Source organism: Oncorhynchus gorbuscha, linkage group LG11 (assembly GCF_021184085.1).
Source record: "Oncorhynchus gorbuscha isolate QuinsamMale2020 ecotype Even-year linkage group LG11, OgorEven_v1.0, whole genome shotgun sequence".
NCBI lineage: Eukaryota > Metazoa > Chordata > Actinopteri > Salmoniformes > Salmonidae > Oncorhynchus > Oncorhynchus gorbuscha.
This window is the reverse complement of record NC_060183.1, coordinates 28,031,433-28,059,142: the sequence shown is the minus strand read 5'-3', so window position 1 is coordinate 28,059,142 and position 27,710 is coordinate 28,031,433. Positions and strand designations below refer to the sequence as shown.

Genomic DNA, 27,710 nt, shown 5'->3' with positions numbered 1-27,710 from the left:
CTGTCTTTTTAGGCCTTATCAATAGCTTAGTGAATGCAATATTGCTTATTGACTACGTTTGGCAGGTCCATGTCCAGACTGCAATTTACAAAAAAATAGCAACAATGTTTCTACCCCCCCCCCCCCCCCCCCCCCCCCCCCCCCCCATATTCCTAGCACACAATAACTACATAAGCGGGTGTCTCTACAAACTCATTGGATACATTTACAGTTTGTTTGGGTTGTGTTTTTCCCAATAGTAACGGAATGGTGAATGATGACTGGAGTCAGTTCTCTGACAACCTGTACAGGCGAGGAAATGACACATAGGATGTGTCTGCAACTGGCTCTTTAATATATTGTAACACATTTCTGCAATTTATTTTTCTAAGTTTTATTATAAACTGGGTGGTTCGGGCACTGAATGCTGATTGGCTGACAGCCATGGTATATCAGACCATATACCACAGGTATGACAAAACATTTATTTTTACAGTTGGTACTGTAACCAGTTTATAATAGCAATAAGGCACCTCTGGGTTTGTGATATATGGCCAATATACCACAGCTAAGGGCTGTGTCCAGGCACTCTGCGTTGCGTCGTGCTTAAGAATATTCCTTACCCGTGGTATATTGGCCATATACCACACCTCCTCTGGCCTTATTGCTTAATTATATTACTTTGGCTATAATCTAGGGATTATTTTTGCCAGTTCAACACACAAATTTCACTCACAAATTTTGTAAATGTTGTTTCATCAAACAATGACATCAAGGCAGTGAAGTAATAATGAAGTAATGAGGGAACTAGTGTTTTCCAGATAAATTCTGCTTTTTGCAGACAATTATTTTTACATTGGTACATTTGTATTGTGAATTCGATTTTTTTCATTACTACACATTTCAAAAATAATATACCACAGAACTAATAGTAAAATAGAAATACATTCTTCAAATAACAAAACTGTATTAAATAACACATTGTTTATCAATAAATGTATTCAGAATGATTGGATAGAATCCTTTACATTCCTATTTCTATTTCTAAATGTATATTTTGTTTTACTCTTGTTTTAGGAATCAGAAAACCCACAATGCAAAATGTCATATACTCTACAGCCAAAATAGTCCGTTTCATCACAGGGTACATAAAGTACAATTAAGGTAAGTAGACAAACATCCCAAAAAGCCAGTCACTGTTAGTGCATGAAGCAGGTTCAGTAGCTGAGGGTTGCCAGGTTTGGTCAGAAACCTAAAGCCTTTACAGACATACTTGGCTACCAGTACTGTTTGTGCATAGCACAGGTTATGTGGCTTCGGGTTGCCAGGTGTAAAACCAGATTGGCAACACATACCTGGCTGGCTGTTGTTTAAAGGTGCACTATGTAACTTTTTAGGTAACCTGACTAAATTCACACAGAAATGTGAGTTATAGATCCATCATTCTCATTGAAAGAAGGTCTAAGAAGCAGTAGAGCTGTTCTAGTTGTGCTATTTCCATGCCTCCCATTCCTAAGTTTAATTTTTGAGATCTTTTACAGCTTGCCAGCTTCAAAAAGTTACAAATATAATATGTTTGGTTATTCAAAAGACATTTCACAGCAGCTTAGAAGGTATAATGATTCTCTACGCTATACATTGCTTGTTTTGTCACATAAACTGAAATTAGACAAGCTATTGGAAATTTAGCAACCAGGAAATGGCATAGCCATTTCTGCGTATTGGACCTTTACTAGAATGTGGTATCTGGCAAGTGTGAGTTGATAGTACCATGTACTTCTAAGGCTGTGCTGTCAGACCTCTAACCCTGGGTCACTGTCGGTGGATTCAACTTCACGGACCAGGTCCTATAAAAGGAGAATGCATCCATTGTCTTGCGCAGGTGTCAACCTGTAGGCCTACTCTGTGCGCCTGTGAAACAGAGGACATATATTTATTTATTTTAAAAAAGACACATAAATGATCTGTGTTGGACATGCATTATCTCTTGGGACACATTATGGTATCCACCTACCTCGCACTCTTAGTAATTAGTAATGGCTGAAGTAGTTTTTATTTTGCAATACATATCATTCTTACCCGGGGAAAGATTGATTGACAAGGAGACATTTCATGTGTGCGTAGTAATTCTATTTACCTCTTCAGTCTGGATTAGCAGCTTGCTCTGTTTCCACACAGAATGAGCCCATTCAAGGTCTGAGGCGTTATCACATTATTATACATAATTTTGTACATGATTATGCATTATTACCATTAAAATATCAATTGCATACCTAAAAGGTGCCTCAGAATAAGTCCAGCAGTTACCATTTTATGCAAGAAGGGAAAAAAACAATCTCATTAAATTTGTCCCATAGACAAAGCTATACTGCATGCTCATCATGTTTAGCTAGGGCATCTTTTAAGGGGATGTCCTTAGCTCAGGGACTATGTTGTTCTTTGCCAACGGGAAAGAGGAATCCTCCTCTCTACTCCCCAACGTTTCTGAGGCTATACTGTCGGGGGGCCATGACAGCATTATTGAGTCACCGTCCCATGGCTTTACTGTCTCTCTCTCTGTTGTGTCTCAAACACCCTCCGGTTGATGACACAATGCTCCTTGAGCCACAAAAAAACATTTCCATATCCCCTGTGCTCGTATGAGATACATATGCCAATATTTTGGGGCAAAATAAATGGTCTAACGTATCAGAAGGCAAGATAACAAACCTAAGACATTGATGTCCTATTTTTGTCCTTAAGTTATATGCATGTCTGTGAGCAGTGTTGCTTGTTTCTCTTCCAGGAACCTAGGTCAGGTTTGGGCATTTCACCTTACGGGAGCCCCTTTGGGTGCAGGCCTTTGCTCCAGCCAAGCAGTAACACACATTAATCTAGTATACTTTTGACCACTAGGGGGAGTCCTTGTCTAATGTAGCAATATATACAACTTGTTTGAGAGCACATTTTGCCGAATTTAAACGTCTATAAATTTAACCAAATCGTGACTGTAAGGAATTTAGTCAACTAGGCCATAACACCACCCTTTTCCTCCTTGACCTCTTTTGTATATAAGATACATTCGAACATGTAATATCTTTGCGACACAAAACACCATCACAGTTTCCACAAAACGTTTTGTAATTTATTCATTAATAACAACACACACGTACGCACAGACACACACCATTACAACCATTACAAACATGTGATAATGTCATGTTCCAATAGGAAAAACAGGAATCCTATGCCCTCACATTTATGAGGCTATAAGTCAGAGGCCATGACAGCATTATTGAGTAACTCTCCTCTGGCTTTGCTCTGTCTGACATCTCAAACACCCTCCAGCTGGAATTGCTTCAATGTCTAATTAGCCTATATAGGGAGAAATAAGATAATACTAAATAAAAATAAAAATGCCCATGTTTAAAAAAAACTTTAGACTAAACATTTTACATGAAGGACAAGAGTGTTAATAATAAATGGCCAAGAAGCTAGACATGCTGTTTAAGATCCCATATGGAAGTCAATTGTTCACATCCAATTTAGGCTTTAAAAAAATGTCTTATCTAATGAACACCACACAAATCCTTCGTTTTAGTCAAACAATATACTTTTGCTCGTGGGTGTGTGTGGAGGTGTACCCCTTTCTGTTCAACAAAGTCGTTTCTGGAAAATATTTCTATCCATTTACTCCTTTTGGCACAATAGCACCCCTATACTCTACTAAGGTCAAAGTTAAAGATACAGTAACTTATGTTAAGTTCTACAGATGTTGATCTAAATTTGATCACTCTGTTGTTGCTGAGAATTTTTCCTGCGCCGAAGGGAAATGCAAATGAGCTTCATGATTGACATTAATTCACTGAAATACCCTCACTAACACACGGTTTTATTAATTGTATTGCACTTTTCATGTAGCCTCATTTTGGCCAGCTAATAGCCTAACCACAGATCAAGACATGGTGGAGCGATTTCTGCATAGTGCATCTTTAATATTTACACAGATGCACTTCCTGTTGCCCCCCGAGATGATATGAGTTTTACAACCCAGTATCACAGGTTATTGTGAAATAGACACAAATTGCTTCTTGGAAATTCGTGACAGGCACACAAAAAAAGTGTATTTCCTTGTGTGCAGTACACAATTGTGTATACAGTGCATTTCAATCACAGGTAAAGACATTAGGTTACAGAAACAATGGTGAATGGTGGTTGGTCGTAGAGGATGGGTGGGCATAAAACGTAAAGTCTAGTAACCCAAAGGTTGCGTGTTCCAATCTCATCAAGGATAACTTTAGCATTATAGCTAATTAGCAACTTTGCAACAACTTACTACTTAGCATGTTAGCTAACCCTTCTCTTAACCCTAACCTTAACTCTTTAGCATAACATAACCCCAACCCTTTAACTACTTAGCTTGCATGTCACCCAACCTTAACCCCTAAACCTAACCCTAACCCCTAACCCTAGTATTAGCCACCTAGCTAGCCTAGCTAATGTTAGCCACAACAAATTGGAATTTGTGTAATATACACAAATGTGTTATGAAGAAAGGAAATTGTTTAATACACATGAAATGCTTTGCGATAGAAACCGTGTAACACAGGTGTGTGTGTGCCTGTCACAAATTATTTTATAAGTAATTTGTGTCTATTTCACAATAATCTGTGATAGTGTGTTATAGTTTATATTTCAATGAAGCACAGTGACCCCAAGATATGTACAGACGAATAGGTGTTTTATTTGTTTGGATGAAAAATTTGTGTCTTTGTTTTTCAATCCTCTTACCTCAGGTAAGCCCCCAAAGCTGCTCAGTAAATAAGATTCTCTCTCTCTCTCGCTCTCTGTCTTTCACCCACAGAGCTTCTCAGTAAAGTGACAGTTCAGCAACATAAAGAGGATTCTCATCTCTCTCTCTCTCTCTCTCTCTCCCAGGAACGAGGCCCCACCTCTTGTTTTCCCCCAACCCTGAGTCATATACATTTGAGTCAGCGGTGAGTGTGAGTGCATTTTGCTCCTTCTCTTCCTCTTGCTTCATCTTCTTTTTATATCTGTCTTCCTCTGTCTCTCTTTCTCCATCCTTCTCTCTCTTCTCCCTCTGATTTTGATCTCTGTCTACCCCTTCCCACAAAAATTTTCCTCTTCTCCCTCTGCTCCCTCACTCACACGCTGTCTTGCGTCTCTCCCGGGAATCCTAAGCGCATCCCTGGTCTCGCAGGTGGACGGCGGCCCACTACCCAGGAGCCACCATTCCCGCCCCGGAGAGCTCCACGCTGGCAGCGCAGCCCCTTCCGCGGCTCAGCATTGGGAGGAAGACCCTGGTGGCAGCCGCCGTGGGGGTCATGCTAGTCCTGGTGCTGGTGGTCCTCATCCCCGTGCTGGTCAGCTCAGTGGGCACAGACGACGCCAGCCACTTTGAGATGCTTGGCACCTGCCGCATGGTGTGCGATCCCTATCTGGACTCAGGGGGCACAGGGAAAGCTACGTCCACCACGGGCCTCCAGGCGGAAGCAGAGGCTGAGGAGCTGATTGACCACAGCATCGGCCCGCCAATGCCCACCTATGGTGGCCATGGTTCACAGGGAAAGCCCGGACGGCCTGGGAAACCCGGACCACCGGGACCACCCGGAGAGCCCGGTCCACCTGGGCCCAAAGGACCCCCAGGGGACAGAGGAGACTCTTTGAAGACGGGGATACTGGGTCTGGGGGGCCAAGGAGCCATCGCCACAGCCACCTACAGCACCACGCCACGGGTGGCTTTCTCTGCGGGACTCCGGAACCCCCAGGAGGGTTACGAGGTCCTGAAGTTTGACGATGTGGTCACCAACCTGGGGGATAACTACGACAGCTCGCTTGGCAAGTTCACGTGCAAGATCCCCGGCACCTACTTCTTCATCTACAATGTGCTGATGAGGGGAGGGGATGGCACCAGCATGTGGGCGGACCTGATGAAGAACGGTCTGGTGGGTGACACTGTCACACTTTAACTCTTTTTACTTGCCTTTTCCCTCTTTTCTCTCTGAAAATACAGTGGCACACATGATTCTTGTGAAAATTACGAAAGTCAGTCATCCATGAAAGAGGCTAAAAAGGGCATCCATTTTCAATGACTTTTCAATAAACTGAAAAGGGGAAGCTATTTATTTAAGTGTATGTTTTTCCACTTTTTTATGTTTTATTAAAATAACTTCCTTCATTGACTGACTTCTATTCAAATTGACCCTAACCCTGGTGTAGTGTGAAATCCAGAACCTGTTTTGGTAACATTCCATTCCCTGTAGACAATGTGTGTTTACCATGACAAGGAGTGACAAGGAGTGGAAGTATAACTCAAACAGACTGGTAGGTGTGAGGGTGTTAGACATTCGCTGTACTCCACGAGGGGCTGGTTACAGTAGGCACGATTAAAATGATGATTAATGTGGACATGCACATGAAATAATCACAAGTGTGCGCACACTCACACCCCATTTAAACCTTGCATAAAAAAATGCGAGCTGTATGCACATTGGCATTCGCATAACAAGAAACACATTGCAAGGTCTATATGCGCACAATGCGCGTGTTCAAAATGTAAACAGATTTGCCTAACCACCTCCAGAGGTGGATTAGCTCTCATTGTGTTCCAGCTCCATGTAAATGCAATCAGGTCAGCCTGACCAAATTCAGTGGGAAACATGATCAGTCCTTCTCCTAAAAATATGCCCGCGTTATTTAAACTCTGCTTCAGTGTTCCACAAATTAAATGTAAAAAAAAAAATGTTTAAAAAAAGGTGCGAGGGCAGAGCATACTATCGCAATCAAATAGTGTCAACATTTAACCACCTGCTTTAAAAAAAATGTATAAATTGCGGATCATTATTTATAGGCTACAGGATAGATGGCATATCATTTTTGTCTTAAAGTTCGTCTTCATCATCACTTCAGACGTTCTTCTTCAGTTAATTTCATACATTGTGTCTTCACATGATCCGATGGGCTACATGTTATTTGAGATAGGCTATGTTGCTATATCTTTTAGAAACAGTGGGCCTACATACGGTAGACGAGGCCTACTGCAGATAATCTAGTCGCAAATGTAAAAAACAACAAGAACATCTGATTATCAAAAGACAGGTGCACTCTGTGCGCTCTCCAGACTCTCCAAGTATTCGCCCTATCCAATAATACAATGCAATGATGAATTGTATTTTTGTTTTCAAGTGAGTACAAAACTCTAGTCTGTAAACTGCAGTGAATATGTCATTTGAATAACCGTGAGCCCTGCGTTTTGAAGGCAGTAGCGTACGTGAGTAAAATCACTAGGGGAGTCAAACCAGGACAAATGCCATATTACAATCTACTGTATGTTGTGATGATGGCTTTGTTTGCTCTAGGCCTATAACCCGTTATAATTGTGTTCATACGCCACTGTAGCCATACATTGTTTAAAATACACATTTCCAGAAGACAATTGTTAGGCCGCATAGGCTAGCTAGCCTAAATCCACAAAACACAGTTTGAATGTAACTGTTACATTACCTACAGAGCATGATCAAATTAAAGTTCATGTTAGTTGGTCAAAATGTCACTCTCGGTTTGCTGAACTTGTATAATAGGCCTAGTCCTCACTCAAATGTTTCCCGAAGCAGCAAGATTACAATAATGGGGAATACAACCGCAATGCACTTCAACTTTGACATATTGTAAGCTAAAAAAATAGGTAGAATGCCCCATAATACTGATGTTAGCCTGGTGTAACCATATACTATATAAAATAAAGCGAGTCCTACACTCTATCTATAACATATATAAGCGCCCATTAATGTATAGTGTACAGTTTACGCTCCGTTAGCCAGCACCGATACTACCCGTTTTGGGGTGTGCGCCAGCTCATGCTTCTCACTAACCTGTGTTAACCCTTGAAACGGTGCCAGCCCATACAGTTTCATGACCACGAACTGTTACGCGAGTCATTGCAAAGAAAACGCAGTGGAGCCTTGCTATTTCAGCACCACCAGCTGTGCACTGCGCCTTGTATATCAACTAGCCCATTCACACTCATCATAATATGCAACAAACCTATGCAGAATTTATGCCAACAGTTTAGTCCACAATCGGTAAATAGTTATTGCAGTCTTGCGCCGAAGATGGCAGAAAATATCAGCATGTTCTTTCCAAAATAAGATGATACATTGAATGTAATGTATTTGAATAATGACGGTCAAAGGGATGAAGGAAAATGCAAAACAGTTCACGTAAGAAAAATGTATAACGCTCCAATGACATCTAATGTAGCCCACACGTCATTTTTTTTATACAATTCTCGAGTTAATTTCTTAAATAATTGTGAAGGTGATTCCAATTGTATCATACAAAATGTAGGAACACCAGAACAATGTGTGGATACAGTGCTAAACTTAAAAACTTGTGGTTCTCAAGGTGAAGGGAAAATTATACCATGTATCAACTCGCTCAACAGTGAGCTCTGAAGAAGAAACAACGATACAATGTACCTTACAAAATTGCTCACAAAATTGCTCGCACCTTTCATGATCCCTATCGGAACAGCCATGATAAGATTACATTCCGAACATGGACCTCGCATTTACTTGCAATTTAAAGGGGGTCTCGGTGCCTAATATGATGAATTGAGATACATGAGTGTCGTGATCATAGGCTGGCAGTGGCACAGTCCGTTAATCACTAGAAGACGGTGGGAAATCGCGGTGGGAAATTGTGAAAGAGAGCGTGTGTATCTTCATGTACTGTAAAAATGGATTAGAGGGTGAAGTTGCCCCTAGACGCTGATCCTGGGTCAGTTGCATTTCTCCCATTCATGGTTAAAGTAATGATAGGGGAGGGGAAGCTGATCCCAGATCAGCTGATCCTAAACTTCTCCCCAGAGCTGTAGGAACATGATTATCGTTGAAATGATGCTTCCTGAGACATGTCAACAGGATATAAATATCTCAGTTACACACACACACACACACACACACACACACACACACACACACACACACACACACACACACACACACACACACACACACACACACACACACACACACACACACACACACACACACACACACACACACACACACACACACTCTAATACAGCCCCTGGACATAGTTCAATTAAAACAGACCATAATCAATGATACATTGCCAGTGTGCATAACTGTTAAATTGTATATCAACCCATTCAATGTGTAGGCTAGTAGATATTGAATATTGGCTTTTAGATTAGTGTTTTGTAGTTGTATTTTATTATGGATGTTTCCTGGCGTTCAGCAATATTAAGGCAATTTGCATACAATTAAATATTACACTTCACAACACATTATTACACACTATTGCAACATATCTACAATGCAAAATCTATATGTACGTGTGTGTAGTGCGTGTGTTAGCATGTGTTTGTGTATGTGTGTGTCTGCGCCTGTGTGTGTCATGTTTGTCATTTATTATCATGTCTTGTCCCTGTGCTCCCCATGCTATTCGTTTCCCTCTGCTGGTCTTTTGGTTCTTTCCCTCCTTCTATCCCTCTCTCTCCCCCTCCCTCTCTCACTCTCTCGCTCTCTCTTCTCTCTATCGTTCCGTTCCTGCTCCCAGCTGTTCCTATTCCCCTAATCATCATTTAGTCTTCCCACACCTGTTCCCGATCCTTTCCCCTGATTAGAGTCCCTATTTATTCCTTTGTGATCCGTTCCTGTCCCGTCGGTTCCTTGTATTGTATTCACCATGCTGTGATTGCGTTTCGCCATGTCCTGTCGTGTTTTTGCCGTGATTGTGTATCGCCCTGTCCTGTCGTGTTTTTTGCCTTCATCAGGTGCTGCGTGTGAGCAGGTGTCTCTGTCGACTACGGCCTGCGCCTACCCGAGGCGACCTGCAGTCTGTGGCCGCTTCTCCAGTTGTTTCCCCTCTACAAGTCTAGAGGATTTCTGTTATTCGGTTTTGGACTTAAATAAACTCTGTTTCAGTTAAGTCGCTTTTGGGTCCTCTTTCACCTGCATGACAGAAGGAACCGACCAAGGAATGGACCCAGCGACTTCAGACGCTCGTTACACTGCCGTCGAGATCCAAGGAGCCATGCTCGGCAGACACGAGCAGGAATTGTCCGCTGCTCGCCATGCCGTGGAGAACCTGGCCGCTCAGGTTTCCGACCTCTCTGGACAGTTCCAGAGTCTACGTCTCGTGCCACCTGTTACTTCCTGGCCTGCCGAGCCTCCAGAACCTAGGGTTAATAACCCACCTTGCTACTCCGGGCAGCCCACTGAGTGCCGCTCCTTTCTCACGCAGTGTGAGATTGTGTTCTCTCTCCAACCCCACACATACTCTAGAGAGAGAGCTCGGGTTGCTTACGTCATTTCACTCCTTACTGGCCGGGCTCGAGAATGGGGCACAGCTATCTGGGAGGCAAGGGCTGATTGCTCTAACAAATTCCAGAACTTTAAAGAGGAGATGATTCGGGTTTTTGACCGTTCAGTTTTTGGTGGGGAGGCTTCTAGGGCCCTGGCTTCCTTATGCCAAGGTGAACGGTCCATAACGGATTATTCCATTGAGTTTCGCACTCTTGCTGCCTCTAGTGAGTGGAACGAGCCGGCGCTGCTCGCTCGTTTTCTGGAGGGACTCCACGCAGTGGTTAAGGATGAGATTCTCTCCCGGGAGGTTCCTTCAGATGTGGACTCTTTGATTGCTCTCGCCATCCGCATAGAACGACGGGTAGATCTTCGTCACCGGGCTCGTGGAAGAGAGCTCGCATCAACGGTGTTTCCCTGCTCCGCATCGCAACCATCTTCCTCCTCTGGCTTTGAGACTGAGCCCATGCAGCTGGGAGGGATTCGCATCTCGAATAAGGAGAGGGAACGGAGGATCACCAACCGCCTGTGCCTCTATTGCGGAGTTGCTGGACATTTTGTTAATTCATGTCCAGTAAGAGGCCAGAGCCCATCAGTAAGCGGAGGGCTACTGGTGAGCGCTACTACTCAGGTCCCTTCATCTAGATCTTGTACTACTATGTCGGTCCATCTACGCTGGACCGGTTCGGGTGCTACATGCAGTGCTTTGATTGACTCTGGGGCTGAGGGTTGTTTCATGGACGAAGCATGGGCTCGGAAACATAACATTCCTTTCAGACCGTTAGACAGGCCTACGCCCATGTTTGCCTTAGATGGTAGTCATCTTCCCAGTATCAAATTTGAGACACTACCTTTAACTCTCACAGTATCTGGTAACCACAGTGAGACTATTTCTTTTTTGATTTTCCGTTCACCGTTTACACCTGTTGTTTTGGGTCATCCCTGGCTTGTATGTCATAATCCTTCTATTAATTGGTCTAGTAATTCTATCCTATCCTGGAACGTTTCTTGTCATGTGAAGTGTTTAATGTCTGCCATCCCTCCCATTTCTTCTGTCCCTACTTCTCAGGAGGAACCTGGCGATTTGACAGGAGTGCCGGAGGAATATCATGATCTGCGCACGGTCTTCAGTCGGTCCCGAGCCAACTCCCTTCCTCCTCACCGGTCGTATGATTGTAGTATTGATCTCCTTCCGGGGACCACTCCTCCTCGAGGTAGACTATACTCTCTGTCGGCTCCCGAACGTAAGGCTCTCGAGGATTATTTGTCTGTGTCTCTTGACGCCGGTACCATAGTGCCTTCTTCTTCTCCGGCCGGGGCGGGGTTCTTTTTTGTTAAAAAGAAGGACGGTACTCTGCGCCCTGCGTGGATTATCGAGGGCTGAATGACATAACGGTTAAGAATCGTTATCCGCTTCCCCTTATGTCATCAGCCTTCGAGATTCTGCAGGGAGCCAGGTGCTTTACTAAGTTGGACCTTCGTAACGCTTACCATCTCGTGCGCATCAGAGAGGGGGACGAGTGGAAAACGGCGTTTAACACTCCGTTAGGGCATTTTGAGTACCGGGTTCTGCCGTTCGGTCTCGCCAATGCGCCAGCTGTTTTTCAGGCATTAGTTAATGATGTTCTGAGAGACATGCTGAACATTTTTGTTTTTGTCTATCTTGACGATATCCTGATTTTTTCTCCGTCACTCGAGATTCATGTTCAGCACGTTCGACGTGTTCTACAGCGCCTTTTAGAGAATTGTCTCTACGTAAAGGCTGAGAAGTGCTCTTTTCATGTCTCCTCCGTTACTTTTCTCGGTTCCGTTATTTCCGCTGAAGGCATTCAGATGGATTCCGCTAAGGTCCAAGCTGTCAGTGATTGGCCCGTTCCAAGGTCACGTGTCGAGTTGCAGCGCTTTTTAGGTTTCGCTAATTTCTATCGGCGTTTCATTCGTAATTTCGGTCAAGTTGCTGCCCCTCTCACAGCTCTTACTTCTGTCAAGACGTGTTTTAAGTGGTCCGGTTCCGCCCAGGGAGCTTTTGATCTTCTAAAAGAACGTTTTACGTCCGCTCCTATCCTCGTTACTCCTGACGTCACTAGACAATTCATTGTCGAGGTTGACGCTTCAGAGGTAGGCGTGGGAGCCATCCTATCCCAGCGCTTCCAGTCTGACGATAAGGTTCATCCTTGCGCTTATTTTTCTCATCGCCTGTCGCCATCTGAGCGCAACTATGATGTGGGTAACCGTGAACTGCTCGCCATCCGCTTAGCCCTAGGCGAATGGCGACAGTGGTTGGAGGGGGCGACCGTTCCTTTTGTCGTTTGGACAGACCATAAGAACCTTGAGTACATCCGTTCTGCCAAACGACTTAATGCCCGTCAAGCTCGTTGGGCGTTGTTTTTCGCTCGTTTCGAGTTTGTGATTTCTTACCGTCCGGGTAGCAAGAACACCAAGCCTGATGCCTTATCCCGTCTGTTTAGTTCTTCTGTGGCTTCTACTGATCCCGAGGGGATTCTTCCTTATGGGCGTGTTGTCGGGTTAACAGTCTGGGGAATTGAAAGACAGGTTAAGCAAGCACTCACGCACACTGCGTCGCCGCGCGCTTGTCCTAGTAACCTCCTTTTCGTTCCTGTTTCCACTGTCTGGCTGTTCTTCAGTGGGCTCACTCTGCCAAGTTAGCTGGTCATCCCGGTGTTCGAGGCACTCTTGCGTCTATTCGCCAGCGCTTTTGGTGGCCGACTCAGGAGCGTGACACGCGCCGTTTCGTGGCTGCTTGTTCGGACTGCGCGCAGACTAAGTCGGGTAACTCTCCTCCTGCCGGTCGTCTCAGACCGCTCCCCATTCCTTCTCGACCATGGTCTCACATTGCCTTAGACTTCATTACCGGTCTGCCTTTGTCTGCGGGGAAGACTGTGATTCTGACGGTTGTCGATAGGTTCTCTAAGGCGGCACATTTCATTCCCCTCGCTAAACTTCCTTCCGCTAAGGAGACGGCACAAATCATTATTGAGAATGTATTCAGAATTCATGGCCTCCCGTTAGACGCCGTTTCAGACAGAGGCCCGCAATTCACGTCACAGTTTTGGAGGGAGTTCTGTCGTTTGATTGGTGCGTCCGTCAGTCTCTCTTCCGGGTTTCATCCCCAGTCTAACGGTCAAGCAGAGAGGGCCAATCAGACGATTGGTCGCATACTACGCAGCCTTTCTTTCAGAAACCCTGCGTCTTGGGCAGAACAGCTCCCTGGGCAGAATACGCTCACAATTCGCTTCCTTCGTCTGCTACCGGGTTATCTCCGTTTCAGAGTAGTCTGGGTTACCAGCCTCCTCTGTTCTCATCCCAGCTTGCCGAGTCCAGCGTTCCCTCCGCTCAAGCGTTTGTCCAACGTTGTGAGCGCACCTGGAGGAGGGTGAGGTCTGCACTTTGCCGTTACAGGGCACAGACGGTGAGAGCCGCCAATAAACGCAGGATTAAGAGTCCAAGGTATTGTTGCGGCCAGAGAGTGTGGCTTTCCACTCGCAACCTTCCTCTTACGACAGCTTCTCGTAAGTTGACTCCGCGGTTCATTGGTCCGTTCCGTGTCTCCCAGGTCGTCAATCCTGTCGTTGTGCGACTGCTTCTTCCGCGACATCTTCGTCGCGTCCATCCTGTCTTCCATGTCTCCTGTGTTAAGCCCTTTCTTCGCACCCCGTTCGTCTTCCCTCCCCCCTCCCGTCCTTGTCGAGAGCGCACCTATTTACAGGGTACATAAGATTATGGACATGCGTTCTCGGGGACGGGGTCACCAATACCTAGTGGATTGGGAGGGTTACGGTCCTGAGGAGAGGAGTTGGGTTCCGTCTCGGGACGTGCTGGACCGTTCACTCATCGATGATTTCCTCCGTTGCCGCCAGGATTCCTCCTCGAGTGCGCCAGGAGGCGCTCGGTGAGTGGGGGGTACTGTCATGTTTGTCATTTATTATCATGTCTTGTCCCTGTGCTCCCCATGCTATTCGTTTCCCTCTGCTGGTCTTTTGGTTCTTTCCCTCCTTCTATCCCTCTCTCTCCCCTCCCTCTCTCACTCTCTCGCTCTCTCTTCTCTCTATCGTTCCGTTCCTGCTCCCAGCTGTTCCTATTCCCCTAATCATCATTTAGTCTTCCCACACCTGTTCCCGATCCTTTCCCTGATTAGAGTCCCTATTTATTCCTTTGTGATCCGTTCCTGTCCCGTCGGTTCCTTGTATTGTATTCACCATGCTGTGATTGCGTTTCGCCATGTCCTGTCGTGTTTTTGCCGTGATTGTGTATCGCCCTGTCCTGTCGTGTTTTTTGCCTTCATCAGGTGCTGCGTGTGAGCAGGTGTCTCTGTCGACTACGGCCTGCGCCTACCCGAGGCGACCTGCAGTCTGTGGCCGCTTCTCCAGTTGTTTCCCCTCTACAAGTCTAGAGGATTTCTGTTATTCGGTTTTGGACTTAAATAAACTCTGTTTCTGTTAAGTCGCTTTTGGGTCCTCTTTCACCTGCATGACAGTGTGTCTGCGCCTGTGTGTGTGTGTGTGTGTGTGTGTGTGTGTGTGTGTGTGTGTGTGTGTGTGTGTGTGTGTGTGTGTGTGTGTGTGTGTGTGTGTGTGTGTGTGTGTGTGTGTGTGTGTGTGTGTGTGTGTGTGTGTGTGTGTGTGTGTGTGTGTGTGTCTCTCCACAGCCCGCGCTGTTCTACATGGTGTAGTTTTTTTTAAAATCTGATTTTACGGCTTGTATAAGTTACCCGATAATGTTCCTGTTTTATTGCTCTGAGTGCAGACATATCACAGATATATCACAGACATATCACAGACATATCACAGACATATCACAGACACATCACAGACATATCACAGACATATCACAGACATATCACAGACATATCACAGACATATCACAGACATTGTAAATGTAACTGACACAGAGGGAAACCTTGACGGTGCAGTCCATAAGCTTTATAGGACACACTTTATATTATAGATTAGCATTACATTTGAGTAATTTAGCGGATGCTCATATCCAGAGCGATTTACAGGGAAAATGAGGGTTAAGTGCCTTGGTCAAGGGCACATATATATAGCTAGGCCAATAGTTCTTATGTAGTTGTCATACTTTTTTATTTGAACCTTTATTTAACTAGGCAAGTCAATTAAGAACCAATTCTTATTTACAATGACGGCCTACTCCAGCCAAGCCCAGACGACACAGGGCCAATTGTGCGCCGCCCTATGGGACTCCCAATCACAGCCGGCTGTAATACAGCCTGGATTCGAACCAGGTACTCTAGTGACACCTCTTACACGGAGATGCAGTGCCTTAGACCGCTGTGCCACTCTGGAGCCCATTTACAAAATTATTATAATATTTTTTATTATAGCTAGGCCAATTCTTATGTAATTGTCATACTTTTACAATGTATCATTAATTGTGTATTTACATAATTATGTGTTACTGCTGTTGCCAGAGTCCTTATTATTAATTATTGTGAAGAACATAAATACATTGTAGTGGACAGAGACAGTGCAATTCCCCTTGCAGATCACAAACCTTGGTCTCCCAGCCCATAGGAAAACTTGCTAACCACTACTCCAATAGGTTTACTTCCTTTGGAAAATATTTTAAGGAGCCTTTTTAATATTACACAAACCTTATCGTAATACAGTACTATATATCACAGGGTTCATCAACTAGATTCAGCCATGGGCTGATTTTTTCTTGAGCGGGTGGTCGATGGGCCAGAGCATAATTACAAATCTTTTGTAGACTGCAAATTGACCTCAAGAAGCCCAAACAGATATAATATTTGACTAAATTATAATCATTTCAAGTCTCACGTCTCTATAATGTGTGTGAATACCTGGGAACAGATTTCCAAAATGAAAAGAAATTGGAGCTGACTTCCTGGTGTTTTTACACTATTTTATGTCCAACCATATATCATTGTTTGCTCAGAAAACTTGAGGGGCCAAATAAAACCACCCGCGGGACAAATTCGGCTCATGGGCCGCCAGTTGGGGAACCTTGCAGTAGATTATTTTGCCAAGTGTTTATATTCTTGATGACAGGGAGGGAAGGGTACAGCCATGTCATGTCACCAATCATCCATGTACTGACATCCGTCATCGTCTTGTCACTCTGACCAAGCCATCTCCCAGGAGCCTCCAGGGCTCATGATATTTTGCTTTTTACATCCTCGTTCAGCCAGCACTAATTACAACCCCATGCTTTTGTTTTGTTCCTCGCTCTGAAACAGGCAGCAAGACAGTCTCCCCCGGAGGGCTAGTTGGATTAGACAGTGCAAAAAAGTCCAGAGAAGTTAGCTTGCCTAGGTTACAGTGTGGCAGATCTTAGCGCACTCCAACCTGGCAACACCAACTCTTAGCTAATAGGTTTTTAAAAAACTATTTGTATGTTCTTCAGTGTTGGAAAAGCGCCTTGAAGTCACACAGTGTCACTTTTATTCCGACGTCGACTCAGAAAGTGTGAAAGCGGTTCAAGACACTTTGCTCCAGATTTAGCGCAGTTGTGATTAAAAGGTCCAATGCAGACATTTCTATCTCAATATTAGGTCATTTCTGAGTAACAATTAAGTACCTTGTGATTGGTCCCCAAAACATATATTCTTAGCAAAGAGCAATATCTCCAAGGCTGCTTTTGAAACTCTCTCGAAAGCACCGGACACTGATTTTCTGTGTTCAACCTTGAAATATCGGAGGTCTGACTGTAAATCTGGGGTAATAGTAGAGAAAATAGGGCACATTTTTCCAATTGAGTCATAGGCCTTATTCACGGTGGATAAAAACAAGGGATTTGCCGTGGGGGACAGTTTTACACAGACATCTTGATGACTTGACTTCTTATTCAATCAGTCCTGCCCTTCCCCAAAACTATCTAGTAGTCCTTGCGAAAGACATTCATAGGTGTGGCGTTCATTTTTGGCAATGGATACCTTTTTCTTTTACTCCTTTTACAGCAAAACTAAATACACCCAGGACTTCTTTTGTGCAATTCAATGTGATCTGTTTTAATGTCATTGTTAAAATCTTGCTTTCTCTCTCTCCTACTCTCTCACTCTCTCTCCTTCACTCTCTTTTCCCCCTCTCTCTCCTTCCTTCCTTCCTTCACTCACTCACTCACTCACTCACTCACTCACTCACTCACTCACTCACTCACTCACTCACTCACTCACTCTCTTTCTTTCCCCCTCTCTTACACATGTGCTGTATCTTTCTCAGGTCAGGGCCAGTGCCATAGCCCAAGACCAGGACCAGAGTTATGACTACGCCAGCAACAGTGTCATCCTTCATTTGGATGCCGGGGATGCGGTCTTCATCAAACTGGACGGGGGCAAGGCCCACGGGGGCAACAGCAACAAATACAGCACCTTCTCAGGGTTCATCCTCTATGCTGACTGATTAGGGGGTCGTAGGTCATGGTTTACAGGGCATTCACTTCCTGTCTTTCACTCCTCGCTCTCATTCATTATCCATATTAAGCTCCATTTTTTTAATGGGTTGCCTATTATCATTGTGAAGATGCAGGGAGGTCTATCGACAATAGTGGTTCACTTATGGTTGTTCTTTCAGTTATGACGCTGATGTAAGGGTGACATTTTGACAGTGCAGAAAAGCAGCGCTGTTGTCAACCTAAACCTGCATCACTTCAAATGTACGTCTGGAATTCAATGGTTACGTGACTGTATTGTGTATCAATAACCTCCATCGTTCAGACCTGGGTTCAAATAGTACTGTTTTCCTTCATAAACTTGAGCTCCCCTGGCACAGTGGAATGAGTTGAATCTTGAATTGAATCTTAAAAGTGCATCTGTCACTAAAGACAGTCTCAATCAAATGCTCAAAGTTTTTCAAAAGATACTAATATTAATTAAACCCCTGGTCTGGTATTGTTACATGGTAAACCCACATTAAAGGGATAGTTCAACCAAATTACAAAATAGATATGTTTTTCCTTTCCCTGTAAGCAGTCTTTGGAGACAGCAATCCATGCTTTGGTTTTGTTTACCAGGCTGCGGTCACCAATTGCTACCTTTAGTATTTTTGTCCAAAAACCATTTCAGATTAATGTCACGCCAATGTCTGCCAAATTAGCATGTTTTACACTTCATACCCAAATCAACGACTGTTTACAGGGTGAGGAAGTCACGTTTATATTTTGGGTGAATTATGCTACTAGCTTACAAGTATTGGTAAAAACAAATAGTATTTTTTGACACTCGCATTGCTTTTTCACATTGTCAAAATTGAGGTCCATTGGGTCTCTTTATGTTAGAGCGATTTTGGAATTAAGACACGTGTCATTAAACCCACCGAGTTTTTTTAACCCAGTGTTGTCTGATGAATAAGAGATCTTGTAATATTACCCAGTACATTTAAATATTATTCATTTATTTCTATGTAAATAAATATCAATGTGCAAACACCAGTGGAGCCAGGGTTCGGGTCAATTCAAATTGAAGGCATTCAATACAGAAACTAAACTGAAATTCCCATTCAATAATTGAAAAAAGGGCCTCTATTTTTACTGAATTCTCAATAAACTAAAAAGTAGAAGCTATTTATTCCATAAGTGGTTAAGTTTTAGAATTGTTTATTCAAATCACTTCCTGAATTGAGTGCCTTCAATTCGATTGACAAATACAAATAGACTGACCAGGCAAATCCAGGTGAATGTTCTGATCCCTTATTGATGTCACCTGTTAAATCCACTTCAGTCAATGTAGATGAAAGAGAGGAGACAGGTTAAAGAAGGATGTTTACGTCTCGAGAGCATTGAAACATGGATTGTCTATATGTGCCATTCAGAGGGTGAATGGGTAAGACAAAATATTTAAGTGCCTTTGAACGAGGTATGGTAGTAGTTTCCAGAATCACTGGTTTGAGTGTCAAGAACTGCAACGCTGCTGGGTTTTTCACGCTCATCAGTTTCTCATGTGTATCAAGAATGGTCCACCACCCAAAGGACATCCAGCCAACTTGATACAACTGTGGAAAGCATTGGAGTCAACATTGGCAGCATCACCGTAGAATGCATTCGACACCTTGTAAATCCGTGCCCCAACGAATTGAGGCTGTTCTGAGGGCAAAGGAGGATGCAACTCAATATTAGGAAGGTGTTCCTAATGGTTTGTACACTCAGTGCATGCAATATACACTGGGGTCCATAATTATCGACACCATTGATAAAAATGAGCAAAAAAGACTATAAAATAAATCATATAAAATACTGAGCTATATTATACGCCAAAAAAAGTGGACAATTATATTATTTTATACAATTGCTCAGAGAACGAGACTTTGTTTAACAAGTAATATTTAAAAAATCTCTAAAAGATAGGCGTAACATTTTTTTGACTCCCCTGTTTTCAATACTCTTCAAAACTCAATAGACTTGTGAGGATAACGACACTGAGCCTTTTTCTGAAATGTCTGGAGACTGAGATGGCAAATGCAAAATGTTGATTTTGTGTACATTTTAATGATTTATTTGTGAAATTTGATTAGTGTTTCAGTTTATTGTCTTGCTGGATGATCCACTTGTGGCCTAGTGTCAGCCTCCTGGCAGATGCAAACAGGGTTTTAACTCAAATGTCCTGGTACTTGGTAAAGTCAAAGATTGCTTTTACATTGACAAAATATTCTAGTGACCACTCAAACAATGGAAATACATGTCCTCAAAGATGGAAGGCAGGCGGTAGGAGGCGTGCTCAGGTGGGACCATTCTAGCCAATGACAGGGCAGATATGAGTGTGAATACCAGACCATTGAGATAGATAGAGGACTCATCTTTGTATCTGTGCCAATATAGCATCTGTGACAGCAGAGGCTTTCTTCTTCATTGGTCGCTTGCACACTCATAGGAATCCCCACCCAGTTGACTACTTTAAAATGGTGAAAGCCCTCAATGACAATGTTCATGCTAAAACATGATGAGTCCTCTATCTATCTATATGACAACAGGCACAACTTCAATTTTAAAGTCGTATTTGGGTAAGTTGCCGAAATGCCACGTCCACTTATATTTTGTGCATTCGTAAACAACCTAACCATTACTTAATTTCTATTTGTTCAAATAAGCCTCACTTAGGAAATTGACCTTCGCATTGACCTTCGCCTCTTCCTCTCTGGTAAAGTTCATGATGCCTTTGACCTTAACAAGGGCCTTAGGAACAGTAACAGCTAAATATCCCCGTAAAATCAAAGATCCAGCATCATATTTTTTTGTAGGCATGAGGTACTTTTCTGCATACGCTTCTGTTTGTAGACACCAAACCCACCACTTGTGTGTGTGGCCAAAAAGTTATTTTTAAACAAAATCTCTGAGCAATTGTATTAGTATGAAATAATATTATTGTCATTTTTTTGCACACAATATAGCTCAGTAGTTGTATTATTTACTTTACCCTGTGTTTTTTCCCATATTTTTATCAAGGGTGTCAATAACGATGGACCCCACTATAATTGACATACACCGAGTGTTCAAAACATTAGGAATACCTATCCTAATATTTTGTCACAACCCCCTTTCCTCTTAGAACAGCTTCAATTTGTCGGGGCGTGGACTTTACATGGCGTCAAGGGTTCCACAGGGATGCTGGCCCATGTTGACTCTAATGCTTCCCACAGTTGTATCAAGTTGACTGGATGTTCCTTGGGTGGTGGAACATTCTACCATTCTTGATACACAGCAAATTGTTGAGTGTGAAAAACCCAGCAGCGTTGCAGTTCTTGACACACTCAAAGCGGTGCACCTGGCACCTACTACCATACCCCCGTTCAAAGGCACTTAAATCTTTTGTCTTGCCCATTCACCCTCTGAATGGCATACATACACAATCCATCTCTCAATTGTCTCAAGGCTTAAAAATCATTCTATAGTTAAACTGTCTCCTCCCCTTCATCTACACTGATTGAAGTAGATTTAACAAGTGACATCAATAAGGGAACATAGACAAACCAGGTGAAAGCTATGTCGTGGAAATGTAATGTTTTGTACACTCAGTGTATATAAATATCCTTATTACATGATTCACCTGTTCTCAGATCTGTTTGTGGTATTATGCCAACTCCTTGTTGAAAATGAGTGAAAAGGAGTACTCCTTGGCATGAAAAGGAGTGACAATGAGAGGCATGATTGTACAAATAGACTGGTACCCAGGCTAATAAATGATGCAGCCATTTAGGATATTGATGTAAAATGTCACAAGTGAGTGGTACTTGCATTTTGATGTTCACCACATCCATCTACCAAAAGCCATTGATTCTGCATGCATATTTTGTTTTCTAGTCAATGTTATCCGTTTCAACCAATGAAAGTTAGCTAAGATGTCGGCCAATGACAATGCAATTGATGGCAGGGAGTGGAAGGGATTTTTGTGTGCTTTTTCTATTTCATGCTTTAATCGTTCATGACTTTTGGTAATAAATGGGATTTTTTGCTTCTCCTCTCACGCCCCCTGGTTAATGTCACTCCTTTTATTCACGCTCTCCTCCTTTTTTATCTATCAGAAATTGGTCCGTCCGATCAGCTTCGCACTTCCAAGGACCCATGCAGACCTCGGCTGTTGGCATTCTCACACTCTAGAAGGTGAAGGATGAGATTGAGTCATATCAAAACAGCACAGCGAGACTCTGATCAAAAGAGAGATAAAGAGAGAGAGAAAGCGAGGGGAGCTCACAGCTGTGTTAAATGCCAAACAACTAAAGACATAATTGCCTATCACAATCAAAGGGAAGCTATCGTTCCTTTCCTAATGGGTGAGGAAGATACGTGTTGAGTTGCCGGGAGGCACAGTGGGGAAGAAGAGGGAGGGACGGGTGTTGTTTGAGCAAAAATCCCGGCAGAGATCAGATCAGGCCTGGTGGAGTGGGAAATTAGGTTCCGCAATAACAAAACCAAGCGCTTATTTTCATATGCCATTTAGTGGACGCTTTTATGAAAGACTACTTACAGCAGTGCGTGTAAACATTTTCGCATTGCGTGGCCCCAGCGGGATTCGAACCGGTCTCTGATGTTGCAAGCGCCATGCACAACCAACTAAGCCACACAGGACGACACTGTATGTTGTTAAGACACCATACCTGTTAACCGGACAAATCCTTTGCGTGAGGAGTTTGCTTTGGTGTAATATTTTTTATGTTTGAAATATGATTATCTTGCTGGTGGCTACCAAAACACGACAATGAAAAACATTAATCCTGCATGAATCATAATACAGTCAATTAAATGTAACTGACCTAATGTAATTTTATATCAAGATTTAGAATTCAAATGTAAAATTGAATACACTGTTCAAGCAGCATGGTTTATGATAGACATGAAAGTGATAAATATTCAATTATAGTTGAAAATGTTATTCTTGAAAGGTCAAGAATTGTTGTGAAAAGCACACATACATCTACATTCAAATTCAACCTTACTATTCACTATTCTTGGAAAGCGGGTGGCCTATTAGCATACCATGCTCGTGCTTCAGCTCTCTCTGTGTCTTCCCAACTGCAGTACGCTCAGAGATTCCGAGAGCTTCCGAGGCCTCCAGGTTCAAAGCTTCTCTTTAGAGTCTCAGAGACAGCAGAAATCCTCTGGACACAATTAGAACTGAGGGTCCTTTTCCAATGCAGAGGTCACTTATCCCGGGGGGCGAGGGCATGTGAGCACATCGTCAAATTAGTGACTTCATGTCACCATGTCAAAGGCAAAAGCCCCTCCGTCTTCTGAGAGAACTAGCTTCTGTTCTACAAACGCGCTGAACTGAACATCAGCGGCAAGTGGCAACATCTGTACTTTCTAAAACTCTTTTAACTTTCACAACTTCCACTGCGCTAAATTGTGAGCCGTGATTGGAAAGAAGCTAAGTCGGAAGTCCGGCTAGGCTTAGAAGCCAATCTTGTCAAGATTTAATATAGCGTTGTCTTTACGCTGTAAAAATGCCCGCGGAACAAAGCTCGTACAATGTCACATTTTACCTTATGATGTTGTGCAGACATTGACTCAGCGAACATAGCTTTATTGCTATGGCTAATAGACAACAGCTGGACTCCTTGAAATACTGACCATACAGTACAGTGGCTTACTAGGAGGCAGTCAATAGCACAACGGTATCCCCCGAGGATGACACCATGGTCAATCATTTAACCATCAGACTGCAGTGGCAATGTATATCCCAACTCATTAGCAAGGTCACAAATAACCCTAGTTAGCAATGCAATGCTAACTACTATCTTCTCGCTACCATGCCTTAGGCTTAGAACGTTCATCCCCCCTTCCCAAGTCTGACTAATGTTCTGTTATCTCTCGTCGGGCACCATCTTTAATTCCAGACTCCGGTGATTGTGTTTAAGTGCACAGGGGAAAAACAGCTTCCTCTTAGCTGGGTTTTGACAGTGGCTAAACCTACCCAGCACGAAGATATTCGGCTAAATGTTCAAGGGATCCATTCTCAAACTCCTGAACTATTTAAATATAGGAAATCCCCTTGTAGGCAAATAGATGGAAATCATAATTTGCACACTCACTCCTTGCCTGTGTGTGGAAGTGCATGGGGCTAACATTTGCAGCTACCAAATGTTGAGGCTTGGCAACTGGTGAGGCTTGGGTCTTATCAGGATAGCACTGTGTGTGAGGTGTAAGTGGAGCTCAGTTTCCCAGTATAGGCTTAGTGAGAGCTGTTCTACTCAAAGGTCTGATGCTATGTCAATGGCGCCTTTATAGGTTATCTTCAGCATGCAGCATCATATCTTCAGCATACAGCAACGTATCCATCCCATCAGGCAAGAGAGAACGATCACAAATCACGGTTACATGTTTTGACTGTCTCTTACTTTTAAATCACATGCTCACTCTCCCTCTTAGCCACACACACATACAGCATACCCCATCCCTTTTTCTCTCACCCTCTCTCGCTAGCCGTCTTTCCACCTGATCAATGCGCTCATTTAGTTTGAGTCAGTGAATATAACATACCTTTGACATGCATGATTTCTCCGGGGTGGTCGGTGTGTCAGTGACTCAACCCTAACAGGCTTTTCCCACAGCCCTGACCCATCCCGGGCTAATGAGCAAGGACAGTTTGAGTCATCGGGTGGGACAGGCTGCCATGTTGGCTGTCTCCTCACCCCCGCAACAGTCATGTGTTGTGTATATGGGCTGTCAAAGGACTTCTGAGCAATATTCTTTCGCCCCTGCAAACCCACTGTCCTCGGGCTGACATTAGAACCTTTGAACGCACATTTAATTTGTTACCATGGTGAATTTAGTATCTGTAATAAGAGAACAAAAAAACCTGAAGTAAAGAGAAACTATTTACACTAGTACGCTGGATTATTGTAGTATAATGAGCATGGGTTGGGAATTGAAATCTCTATGAATTTCAAGAGGTTTGGAGTGAATGTGTTGATATAGTTCAATGAACAGACCATTATCAGCGCCTATAAGTGACCCTCTAGGTACCAGACAGTAAATCAAATCAAATAAAATTTTGTTGGTCACATATACATGTTCAGCAGATGTTAATGTCAGTGTAGCTAAATGCTAGTTCTGACATTGTAACTATCTAACAAGTCATCTATCAATTACACAATTACCTAATACACACAAATCTAAGTAAAAGAATGGAATAATCATATATAGATATAAATATATGGATGAGTAATGACCGAGCGGCATAGGCAAGATGCAATAGAAGGTAAAAAATGAGTGTATAAACAGTTGAAGTCAGAAGTTTACATACACTTAGGTTGCTCAGTTTCCCAGTATAGGCTTAGTGAGAGCTGTTCTACTCAAAGGTCTGATGCTATGTCAATGGCGCCTTTATAGGTTATCTTCAGCATGCAGCATAGGCAACCACTCCACAAATTTCTTGTTAACAAACTATAGTTTTGGCAAGTCGGTTAGGACATCTACTTCGTGCATGACACAAGTAATTTTTTCCAACAATTGTTTACAGACACATTATTTCACTTACAATTAATTCACTGTATCACAATTCCAGTGGGTCAGAAGTTTACATACACCAAGTTGACTGTGCCTTTAAACAGCTTGGAAAATTCCAGAAAATTATGTCATGGCTTTAGAAGCTTCTGATAGGCTAATTGATATAATTTGAGTCAATTGGAGGTGTACAAGTGGATATATTTTAAGGCCTACCTACAAACTCAGTGCCTCTTTTCTTGACATCATGGGAAAATCAAAAGAAATAAGCCAAGACCCCAGAAAAAAATTGTAGACCTCCACAAGTCTGGTTCATCTTTGGGAGCAATTTCCAATCGTCTGAAGGTACCACGTTCATCTGTAAAAACAATAGTACACAAGTATAAACACTATGGGACCACGCAGTCATCATACCGCTCAGGAAGGAGACGCGTTCTGTCTCCGAGAGATGAACGTACTTTGGTGCGAAAAGTGCAAATCAATCCCAGAACCACAGCAACGGACCCTGTGAAGATGCTGCAGGAAACAGGTACAAAAGTATCTATATCCACAGTCAAACGAGTCCTATATCAACCTAAAAGGCTGCTCAGCAAGGAAGAAGCCACTGCTCCAAAACCGCCATAAAAAAGTTTGCAACTGCACATGGGGACAAAGATCATACTTTTTGGAGAAATGTCCTCTGGTCTGATGAAACAAAAATAGAACTGTTTGGCCATAATGATGTTTCGAGGAAAAAAGAGGACGCTTGCGAGCTGAAGAACACCATCCCAACCGTGGAGCACGGGGTTGGCAGCATCATGTTGTGGCGCTGCTTTTCTGCAGGAGGGACTAGTGCACTTCACAAAATAGATGGCATCATGAGGACAGAAAATTATGTGGATATATTGAAGCAACATCTGATGACATCAGTCAAGAAGTTAAAGCTTGGTCGCAAATGGGTCTTCCAAATGGACCCAAGCATACTTCCAAAGTTGTGGCAAAATAGCTTAAGGACAACAAAGTCAAGGTATTGGAGTGACCATCACAAAGCCCTGACCTCAATCCCATAGAAGATGTACATTTACATTTAAGTCATTTAGCAGACGCTCTTATCCAGAGCGACTTACAAATTGGTGCATTCACCTTATGGCATCCAGTGGAACAGTCACTTTACAATAGTGCATCTAAATCTTAAAGGGGGGGGGGTGAGAAGGATTACTTATCCTATCCTATGTATTCCTTAAAGAGGTGGGGTTTCAGGTGTCTCCGGAAGGTGGTGATAGACTCCGCTGTCCTGGCGTCGTGAGGGAGTTTGTTCCACCATTGGGGGGCCAGAGCAGCGAACAGTTTTGACTGGGCTGAGCGGGAACTGTACTTCCTCAGTGGTAGGGAGGCGAGCAGGCCAGAGGTGGATGAACGCAGTGCCCTTGTTTGGGTGTAGGGCCTGATCAGAGCCTGGAGGTACTGAGGTGCCGTTCCCCTCACAGCTCCGTCGGCAAGCACCATGGTCTTGTAGCGGATGCGAGCTTCAACTGGAAGATGTGTGGGCAGAACAGTAAAAATGTGTGTGAGCAAGGAGGCTTACAAACCTGACTCAGTTTACAATAGCTCTGTCAGGAGGAATGAGCCAAAATTCACCCAAGTTATTGTGTGAAGCTTGTGGACGGCTACCCGAAATGTTTGACCCAAGTTAAACAATTTAATTAAAGGCAATGTTACCAAACACTAATTGAGTGTATGTAAACTTCTGACCCACTGTGAATGTGATGAAATAAATAAAAGCTGAAATAAATCAGTCTCTCTACTATTATTCTGACATTTCACATTCTTAAAATAAAGTGGTGATCCTAACTGACCTAAGAAAGGGAATTTTTCTAGGATTAAATGGCAGGAATTGTGAAAAACTGAGTGTAAGGTGTATGTAAACTTCCGACTTCAACTGTACATATGAGATGAGTAATGCAAGATTTGTAAACATTATTAAAGTGGCATTATTAAAAGTGACTAGTGATCCATGTATTAAAGGCAGCAGCCTCACTGTGATAGTGGTGGCTGTTTAACAGTCTGATGGCCTTGAGACTGAAAAATAGCTTCTGACTCTCGGTCCCAGCTTTGACGCACCTGTACTGACCTCGCCTCCTGGATAGTAGCAGGGTGGACAGGCAGTGGCTCGGGTGGTTGTTGTCCTTGATGATCTTTTTGGCCTTCCTGTGACATCGGGTGCTGTAGGTGTCCTGGAGGACAGGTAATTTGTCCCCGGTGATGCGTTGTACAGCCCGCACCACCCTCTGGAAAGCCCTGTGGTTATGGGCGGTCCAGTTGCTGGATCAGGCAGTGATACAACCCGACTGGATGCTCTCAATTGTGCATCTGTAAAAGTTTGTGAGGGTTTTAGGTGACAAGACACATTTCTTCAGCCTTCTTCACCACAATGTCTGGGTGGGTGGGCCATTTCAGATTGTCTGTGATGTTTATGCCCGAGGAACTTAAAAC

General features: G+C 43.4%; 1 protein-coding gene across 2 annotated transcripts; it reads left to right on the top strand.

Annotated features, from left to right (window-relative positions):
• The first annotated feature begins 561 nt into the window (after positions 1 to 561).
• On the top strand, positions 562 to 19,087 carry LOC124047749 (C1q-related factor-like). Of its 2 annotated transcripts, XM_046368059.1 has the most exons (4): positions 562 to 1,143; positions 4,897 to 4,961; positions 5,180 to 5,924; positions 17,528 to 19,087. In XM_046368059.1, the coding sequence occupies exons 3-4, from the start codon at positions 5,304 to 5,306 to the stop codon at positions 17,705 to 17,707; spliced, it is 801 nt and encodes a 266-aa protein (XP_046224015.1). In that variant the 5' UTR covers positions 562 to 1,143; positions 4,897 to 4,961; positions 5,180 to 5,303; the 3' UTR covers positions 17,708 to 19,087. The 2 variants fall into 2 exon arrangements, with proteins under 2 accessions (XP_046224015.1, XP_046224014.1); XM_046368058.1 differs by lacking the exons at positions 562 to 1,143; positions 4,897 to 4,961 and having other exon boundaries at positions 4,968 to 5,924.
• Positions 19,088 to 27,710: the final 8,623 nt, after the last annotated feature.